Genomic DNA, 9,291 nt, shown 5'->3' with positions numbered 1-9,291 from the left:
ACAAGAGGGTTGTTTCTATCCACGAATAATGGGGTTGGTGTCAATGAGGTTGCGCAATCGCAATCAACAAATAAAAATTACAACATAAGTAATGGAGAAATACAAACTAGGAATAAAATGCAATTGCTAATGTTTTCTTATTTTAAAATAAAAAAATCCATGTAGTATGTTTGTGATCAACCTTTATTAAGAAATATGCACATTTCAATATTAATTATCAACGGATATTCAGCATCTCAACAAAGATGATGATATTGCGGTGTCCGCTTCCCTGTATTATAGATTCTAATAATTTTTATATTAGATATAAGACAAAGGAAAAAGACACATCAAAGAAACAAGTATTTGAATGTTTCTTACATTTTATGATGTCGTCTATACACACATAAATCGTTCTTTCTTATTAAAATAACATTATTTTGGATATTTACTCTCCTTAATTGGCTGTTTTCAAATTATTTATTTATAGAGAAATTCAATATAATTGAAAAACTTTAAGGTGACTTTAATTAATGTACACCTTTAAATCTGTATAACAGTCAATATCCACAGTGTATAATATTTATTCGTAAAATTATTACGAGTCATCATTATTTTTTGTAAGTGTGTAGAGCCGACTAGATAGTACAATAAAAAATTGAACGGCCGCTACATGAAGTCATCATACTCATTATCATATCCGTAAGTATCGTATTCGCTAAGATGGCTATTTTCTCCCTCAATTTTGAGCTTAGCTTTGCCTTTACCTTTACTCTTTTTGCCTTTATCACCCTTTTCAAGTTTTTGCTTTTCGATTGCTAAATTATTGATTGTCGTTCCTAGTTTTTTTAAGCTTGTTGATGGTACTGAAAATTGAAGATAAAAATTAGTTTTCATTGATGTTTATAGGATGATTGGAAAAAAAAATTAATAATCAATAATTACTTACAATTTACTGCTATGCGGCTTATTAAATCTTCGGCGAATGCTGGATATTCTGTGTGCTTGCTGAATTGATTGATCTTTTGCAATAAGGATTCTCCGAAGCTTTCGAATTCTTCTTTCGTATCTGGCATCATTGCATCAATAGCTGTGACACCTTGAATTGATGATAATAATCATTAGCATTCTTTGTAAATAATAATAGTTTTTTTGTATATTTTTTTTTTTTTATAAATTTTTGTAATGATATTTAATTTTTTATTGTATTGATCAGGAACAGTACGGGATAGATTGATTATGAACGCAAGAAAAAGAGGTAAAGTACGAAAAAATTCATTTGTACACATTGTATTTCAATTGAGATAAAATTAGATTTTTATTACAATTACAGTAACACAGTTTATTATTAATTGTTAAATTTATCCACTGGAAAATGACAATAAAATTTCCCTTGACTTTGAGTATCATCTATCGTTAGTACAGTTCCTGATATTTTAATACTTATTTTATATGTTTAAATTTTAATTATGATCATTATTTCTGTATTAAAATTTTTTTGACAAAGCAATTCATTTCATTTTAATTTGTCTACAATTATTTAAAAAAATTTTATTACTCAGTCTATTTGCAAAAAAATCTATTTGACTTCCTTTGATTGTAATACTGCCTTATCATCTTCTTTTTAACCATTCAATGCTTTTTATTTAAAACAAGCACATGTTATTCTCAATAAAAATATTTGATCATTATTAAGCGCAAATGTAGTTTCATTAATATTATTAACTGTTTTAATGATTAGTATCAAACAAAGTTTCGTGCCTCAAACAGTATTTATAGCTTTAAAATTCATCTTAACATGTAAAACCTATACGAATTGATAAAATAAAATTTTTTATTTAAAAATGGCATTTGCGCGCTTCGGCTTTACGAATAAACATTGCTTTTAATTTGAAATTATTTAATTTTTATCACTCGTTAATGCTTTTGAAATTTAATCTATTTTTTACTAGTTTTTTGGGGTTTACGGGGACTAAAGTCTACAAGAGTCGACAAACCGAATGTTTCCATAGCTAGTCGAAGATCAGCTTCCTCGGCCATTTTTTGTCGTCTTAGTTGTTCCGCTCTCCTCTCTTCAGGAGTCATTGCTTCTTCTTTTTCCTTAGCCTTTCTCTCAGCTTCTTCACGAGCCTTCCTCTGTAATTAAAGATAATAACAAAAATTCATAATAATGAATTTATCAATTTATTTTTTTAATTATGGAAGACATAAAACTTACTTCTTTCTCTTCAATTTTCTCAGCTACTTTCTTTTTGGGTTTAGGTTTTGCTTTTGGTGCTTCAGCGGGTTTCTCAACATCTTTCTTTTCTTCTTCTTCATCTACATCTTCCCAACTCTCCTATTTTAACAAAATATGAGTGTAAAAATAAATTATTCTTTTTAACATGTTTTTAATTGTAAAGATAATGTAATCGTTCCTTTTTTTTTTATTAATAAATTAATAATTAATTTTTGAAAATTTGAATTAATTTTATTTTTTTTGGTGTAGAAAATATTTTTGACATGCAATTAGATATTTTTAAAGACAGAAAATATAATAATAACAGAAGAATTATTCGAAAATGCTCCCGCCTTCAAATTAGATCACATATGTTCTGACTCATTCTCAGATCAGTATTAAAAAATTTTCTGTTATTCTAGATCATTCGTAATTTTACTACTTTTGATAATATTTATCACCAGAAAGAAATGAAAAGCATGACAAGCACATGCTCAAGAAAGGTTAAACTCTGAAAAATACGTCATTATGTGGCAATATACATTCAATTGAAGCGAACGCATTATTTTCACACCTTGACATCTTCTTCTTCATCCTCTCCCTCCCACTTGTTTGAACGTAAAGCCATTTCCAGCCTGGCATCAATCCTATCAGCATCTACAAGAATATTAACTTGTTTCGTCATTTATGATTTATCTGGCATTTCAATATGCTCACGAAACGTATGAAAAATATATCTATTTAATGATAGATGACTTACCCCACGCGTCATCCATACTTTGGATTAAATAAACTATATTAAACTATTTTAAACGAACAAATAATGCACAAAACATTCATTCAATTGTCTTTTTAGACCGTTGACTAATAACTTGAATCCCGTTTTTTCAATACCACTTTAAGATCGCCTCGTGTTCACCATAAAGCAGACAGGCGAGGTAGCCTTCCGAAGTTGTATGTAGTTTTTCAAGTACTCACTGTGGCGTTTAATCGAAATAAGTTGCTCGAGAAAAGTCATGCATAAAACTGTCGAAATCATAATCGATATATCGATAGGTGAATATTTACGCGCGACTTTCAAAATTCCGTATTGAACACCAATTTACCAACCTCCAACAAAGAACAAACATCTTTAAATTCATAAATGATCATCTGGTTTACTAATCTATAAAGAAATGGACTTAAAAATTTCAAAAAACCGAAGAATCGAAAATGAATATACAAAATAGAAATTGACAGAAAATTTTTTGTTAGCTGTGACCCATGTTTAAATAATGAATGAATAAAAAATGATGAGACTATTAATCATAATAATGGTATTAATATTAATATATGAAATTAAACTATTTTGATCATTTAATTAGATAATTTCAATATTTTATAATAATTAAAATCCATGCCGTAAATGAAACACAATTCAGAATAATTTACTTGTTATAGTGTTAAGAGATCAAATTTTTTAACAGATAAACTAGTTTTACGTTTTTGAACTTTAAAAGAAATTGAATAAAACTGATAGCGTAAACAATTGTGTTAACTTATGTGTTAATCCATAAATTTTTATTAATTCCTCATTAGGAAGTTATTGTAATGAGGTCGATTTTTGAAATTTGTAATTGTCTTCAAAATTATATCTCTATATTTTTAGACATTTAAAAGCATATTAGATGGTTTAAAAATGGATGTATGTAATATCTCGAAAACTACTGAAAATATTGACTCTAGAGAAATTGTATTTGAAAAATAATACAAAGAAGATGATCTAAAAGGAGTATAAACAAATTGTTTTTTTATGACAAAAAAAGTTTAACATAAGTTGAGTACCCGGGGGAAAAAAATAGATCGACACAGATTCACATTTACATGGATACCTTTTGAGGCAACGAATGCAAAAAACTTATTAATTATATTTTAATTTAAACAACAGTTAAAAATCTATTCAAAAAAAACATTCATATTAAAGTTGAAAGAAATAATTAAATTGATATTTGTATGAGAAATAGATATTAACGTCCTCTTGCATTGATCGATACGTTGCCGTCTGTTGAAAATGTAATGAATAATCGTGAAGTGTCTGTACAACTTGTATTTGTATGATACGAGGTTTCAGTTGCTTCTTCAAAGAATTATTATATTATCATATTATTAAATTCAATTAGTAGATCAATATACAGTAACAATAAGGAGCTATTTTCTAGATTATTGCAAATCAATTGAAGGTACTGTCATTCATTACATACATATTATAATTAATTTTTTTGAACTACTACTAACCTATTGTTAAAAATGAAATACATATAAAGTACATTATGTACTATTATTCTTATTCTATTCTGATTAGTAATGTAATTATCATTTGTATTCTAGATGATTAGAAACATCAATTTGTTTGTACGATCAATATCAAGATTTGGCATTAAAAGGCAAAACTACAGCAATGATTCAAGTAAAAAAGATCTTGTAGATAAATATATTATAATCAATGAAGATATGGTTGTTTGCTGGCATCCAGAGCCAAAATTTCCTTATGAATGTTCTAAACCATTACCTCTGAAACAACCAGAACCAAAATCTGTGTTGAAGATGCCTTTAGAAAAAACACACAAAATTTTTTCTCCACCAACATACTCTTCAGAAGAACGCGGGCTAAATGCTGAAGAATTAGCTAAATTAACATATACAACTAAACATCGGTGGTTTCCAAGAGCCAGAGATAAGAGATCAAAGAAAACTAAACCTGATAGAACTTATCTATAGGAAAATAAATTGATATGAAAATATTTGTAAAATTTTTAGTATATTTTATTATTTTAACACATTAATAATACACTTTTTTCAGTCTTTAATTAATATTACATTATTCACATATATGTATTTTGATTTATAAATATTTACTTTCATTATTTTTTTTCACTTTCATGAAACATTGTATAAGATGTATAATTTTTTTTGTTTGGATAAGAAGTACGCGGAAGAAACAAAAGAAAAGAAAATTTATGACCTTTTTTATCAGTTTTGATACAGCAAAATATTTAATATCTTGGTTCCATTTATAATAAACTTTCGACTATAGATATTTAAGAAAGCTGTACAAGTATTCGAATTATTATCATAGCTCATTGCACTTTGTCACCATTTTTATCATAATAATCTTTTACTAATCTAAAAGATACTCCTAGGAAATAATTGTCTTTCGCCTTCAAACATAAATATTTCCATAGCTTTGTAAAGGAGATATTTTCCAAGATGTCGTTTTTCTTGAGTATCCATTGTTGAAAGAATTCCGTAGTAATTTCCTCGGCTACAATTGCTTAAATGATTTGTTCCCAATGCATCAATCATTGCAGCTTCCCGAGTGAATGCTTCTTCTTGCATAGTATTCATAAAAACATGGAGACACACGACACCTCTTCCTTCATGCCATATACTAATGATTCTTTGAATTTTTTCACTCGGTTCATCAATTTGTTTTTTTCCTGTCCATATATCAAATGCATCATAGAGATGTGCTGCAGGTCTCGTAGCTTTACCTTTTCCTACGTAAAATATAGCTTCAAGAAACCTTTTCCAACGATCATTCAAACTTAAATTACGCCCACTACGAGGTAAATCCTTGGTTATTCTTGGATCCAAAAGTAGATAATTAAACGATATTTTTCCTAGACCACCACGATACTTTTTAGAAGAGTTTGGTTTTTCGTATTCACTGAACACTTGATCTTCTAAATTTTGATAATATGTTATATCACTCATCCAATCAGTCTTTAGTACAGTAGTTGGTATTTTACAAATTCTAGTTTCATTATAAGAGTTTTCTACCAATAAACCAGTATTTAAATCTTTTTGCTGTAATTTTCGAAGACGTTTAAGGTAAACATTATAAGTTGTATGAGTTATTGGGCCTGGTATTTCTCCTAGAGATATCAATTTATTCCGAAGAGTATTATTACTTATTATGTTTGTTTCAAGTTTGCTGGACTGTTTAGAAGAAATTGCACATGAGTTAATCGATAACTCAGCTATAAAATAATTTTAATAGTATTAATAATAATAAATCAACAAAATTGCATCGAAAGATTAAAAAAACTTATTTCAATTAATTTACCAAGTTGATCAAGCCACGTAGATTCATGCTTGACATTGTCCATGTCTTCTAGGATACTGAAAAAAAATATGTCATTATTAGATTTCTGACAGCTGCTAATGCAGTCGTTATCTAGAATCCGATAACATAATATAAAAATAACTATTCTATACTCTATGCAATAGTTACGGAATTTTTTGTTATGCAATTATGTGCAACTACTTACGGAATAACTCTTAGTCGTCGTTCCAAAAAAGCAACATTTTTTTCAGCATCTATATAAGTATATTCTTCGTCAACACTTACAAAGGACTCGTTACTAAATGTAGAGCTGTAAAAATCAAATCAGTTATATTAGTAAATTATGTGTAATTAGTGGTAATTAAAATATAATTAATGACAAACCTTATAATAGATCTCATTGGAGTTCGGAAAGTTTCAGAATCTGAATCATAAATTCGTTCAGTCTTTAATTTTGTATAAATTTCTTGTTTATCCGTATAAAAGTTAATTGTACTTTGTTTTAAGTTATTTGAATTATCTACTTTTTGACAATCGAAAAATTCTTCTGTGCTATTAGAAGATTCCTTTAGAATTTCTAAACTTGTAGAAGGTTCGCTATCAAAATTAGAAACTGATGCTGGAGGAGTTTGATCCTTAGTTTCATAAATCTCTTGGGCTTCATCATGTAATTTTATTTCTTCTTCTGTTTCTAAACTACCTTTGCAAGAAGAATTCATTGATATTGGATTAGACGAGCCTGGACTTTGAAGAAGACATTTACAGTATTCAGTTTTCAAAGAAATGAGTTTGATTGGTTGCGGTTGTATATTTTTATTCTTTTTCGGAGTTTTAGATATTTTTAATTTCTCAGCAGGTTCAACTGTAATCATTTGACATGTTTTACTAACAGGACTATTGGAAGAATCTATTTTCTGAATCCTCATGATGGTATTCGTAGTAGATTTATTATCCGGTTTTTTTGAGTTTTTATTGGCAAGTTGACGATTTATCTGAATTGATTTAATTTTTAATTTTTTATTATTCATTGAATGCATATTATGCCCATAATCTTCATTATCTGAATCATGTAATTTTCTTGCTACATTTGTAATTCTTTTAGCAGTCATTTTATAATTTCTTTTATCTTGAGAAATATACGGTATATCATATTCACTTTCACTATACGTTTGATGAATTAAGTTTTGAATTTTATAACTATTCAGATTAATTTTATGGGTAGATTTTTCAATTGGTCTATTATGTATTCGATGTAGTCGTCTTCTTGGAGTAGAACTTGCACTTTTTAATACCGGTGGAGAAGATGATCTTGATGAAGAACTGCTAAAAGTTTTCAATTTTAAATTTCTATTTTTTAATGTTGTAAATTTGTTACTGTTCAAAGAGGGTGGAGTTTTTCGTTTATTTAGTCTTGAAATAGATATTTGAAAATTAGGAGATCTGCTAACAATTGATGTATCCAAAATCTTTGATGGTATCGTTTCCTTCTTTTTCATACATTTTAAATTATTTTTATAAATTTTAGGCTGAGGAATAAGACTAGGAAATTTTTTATTAGTATCTTTTGAAATATTATCTTTAATATGGTCTCGTTCATTAATTTTCTTGAATGATGTTGAAAGTTTTCGAATAATTTTTCCAACCAAAACTTTTTCTTCATTTTCATTTCGATTTTTACTATCAAAGTTAAACTTATCACTTTCGGATAGTATTGGAGATATAGCGTGAGATTTTTTTTCAGGTTCTCTTCTTGGTCTTCGCATCGTAATGTTATCACTATTTATTTTGATATTATCATCCAGTAAAACCGCATTATTTTCTGAAACTGGTGATGATCTAGATGAGCTTGACCTATATTCGATTTCAAAAAATTTTCTTGTATTGTCTAAATTTGTATTTTCTTTATCTTCGCTCGTCAAAGTATTATTACTTCTTTCACGATCAGAAGGAACGTATTCAGCAATTATATTTCCTCGATTTATTAAAATTTTTTCAAGTTTTATTTCAATTTTCGGTTTTATATCATTGATGTTATCACTATCATAATCTTCTCCATCATCATCTTGGTTTTTAACACAATATTTTCCAAGTACTGTTATAGCATCATAGTAAGATCCATCGAATGCATAATGAAATGGTGTACGTCCATCATCATCAACACATAAAGGATCCCCACCATTAGCTAATAAAAGTTCTAAAACTTTAACTCGTCCCCATGCAGCAGCTACATGTACAGGAGTCATTCCATCAACAGCTTTTACATTAGGATTTCCTCCATAGCGAAGAAATAACTTGGTTACTTCTTCTGCAAATCTTTCAGATTGATTACCGATGACCAGATGAAATGGCGAAATACCATAGGAAGGAATTAATACATTAGGATCAGCCTCTTTACTTTTTAAAAGCGTTGTCACTTGTCTTATATTATTATCTTCCAATCCATCACGAAGAGATGATGCTAGGAACAATTCACTCTTGCTTTTTGGAGTCGACAACATTATCTTGGAAAAATGATAAAATTATCCACTTTTAATATAATTTTTCTTCATCTATTTAAGATAAAGTTCCTTATTAATTATACTGATAAATTGTGTAAATACTTTCAATCTCTGTTTATACCCATTGTAATAATTTAAAAATTGTTATGATTGTCGTCAATTGTTAATGTTAAGGTATTCATTGATTTATTGAATAAAATAATCAAATATAAACATTTTACAACATAATAATTACCAATTCTCTTTAGAGATAGAGCTGTCACATATAAATAAATTATTTATCACAATAGAAATAATTCACAAAATTTATTACCAATAATTTTTTGGAAAAAATGATAAAATTTCAAAATAATTGTATTAACGAAAAATACTACTAAGCATAGAAAATAGAATAAAGAAAGCCAATCTTATGGACGTATAAAACAAGAGTCAACAACTTAGAAAAAAAACACGAGATGGCGAAGCCCGTATCATAAAATCGCGGGTTTTTT

General features: G+C 28.0%; 3 protein-coding genes across 4 annotated transcripts; 1 reads left to right on the top strand and 2 right to left on the bottom strand.

The window, feature by feature from the left end:
- Window positions 1-165: 165 nt before the first annotated feature.
- Window positions 166-3,182, bottom strand: eIF3j (eukaryotic translation initiation factor 3 subunit j). Its single transcript, XM_035082621.1, has 6 exons — window positions 2,958-3,182; window positions 2,772-2,854; window positions 2,198-2,317; window positions 1,977-2,115; window positions 929-1,078; window positions 166-845 (listed from the first exon to the last, which is right to left on the bottom strand). Exons 1-6 carry the CDS (start codon window positions 2,971-2,973, stop codon window positions 649-651), a joined length of 705 nt encoding a protein of 234 aa, XP_034938512.1. The 5' UTR covers window positions 2,974-3,182; the 3' UTR covers window positions 166-648.
- A 1,382-nt stretch (window positions 3,183-4,564) lies between these two features.
- On the top strand, window positions 4,565-4,954 carry mRpL42 (mitochondrial ribosomal protein L42). Its single transcript, XM_035082578.1, has one exon. It carries the CDS (start codon window positions 4,565-4,567, stop codon window positions 4,952-4,954), a length of 390 nt encoding a protein of 129 aa, XP_034938469.1.
- Window positions 4,955-5,140: 186 nt separating this feature from the next.
- LOC118066515 (uncharacterized) lies at window positions 5,141-9,165 on the bottom strand. 2 transcript variants are annotated; one of them, XM_035082599.1, is made up of 5 exons: window positions 9,036-9,165; window positions 6,687-8,803; window positions 6,508-6,612; window positions 6,303-6,358; window positions 5,141-6,216 (listed from the first exon to the last, which is right to left on the bottom strand). In XM_035082599.1, the coding sequence occupies exons 2-5, from the start codon at window positions 8,798-8,800 to the stop codon at window positions 5,360-5,362; spliced, it is 3,132 nt and encodes a 1,043-aa protein (XP_034938490.1). In that variant the 5' UTR covers window positions 8,801-8,803; window positions 9,036-9,165; the 3' UTR covers window positions 5,141-5,359. The 2 variants fall into 2 exon arrangements, with proteins under 2 accessions (XP_034938490.1, XP_034938489.1); XM_035082598.1 differs by lacking the exon at window positions 9,036-9,165 and having other exon boundaries at window positions 6,687-9,010.
- Between the last annotated feature and the right edge of the window lie 126 nt (window positions 9,166-9,291).

The sequence above is a fragment of the Chelonus insularis genome, unplaced genomic scaffold (genome assembly GCF_013357705.1).
Source record: "Chelonus insularis isolate UGA/USDA-ARS -01 unplaced genomic scaffold, ASM1335770v1 contig_347_pilon, whole genome shotgun sequence".
In the NCBI taxonomy this organism is placed as follows: Eukaryota; Metazoa; Arthropoda; class Insecta; order Hymenoptera; family Braconidae; genus Chelonus; species Chelonus insularis.
The sequence above is the reverse complement of the archived record's forward strand: the minus strand, read 5'-3'. Positions and strand labels throughout refer to the sequence as shown.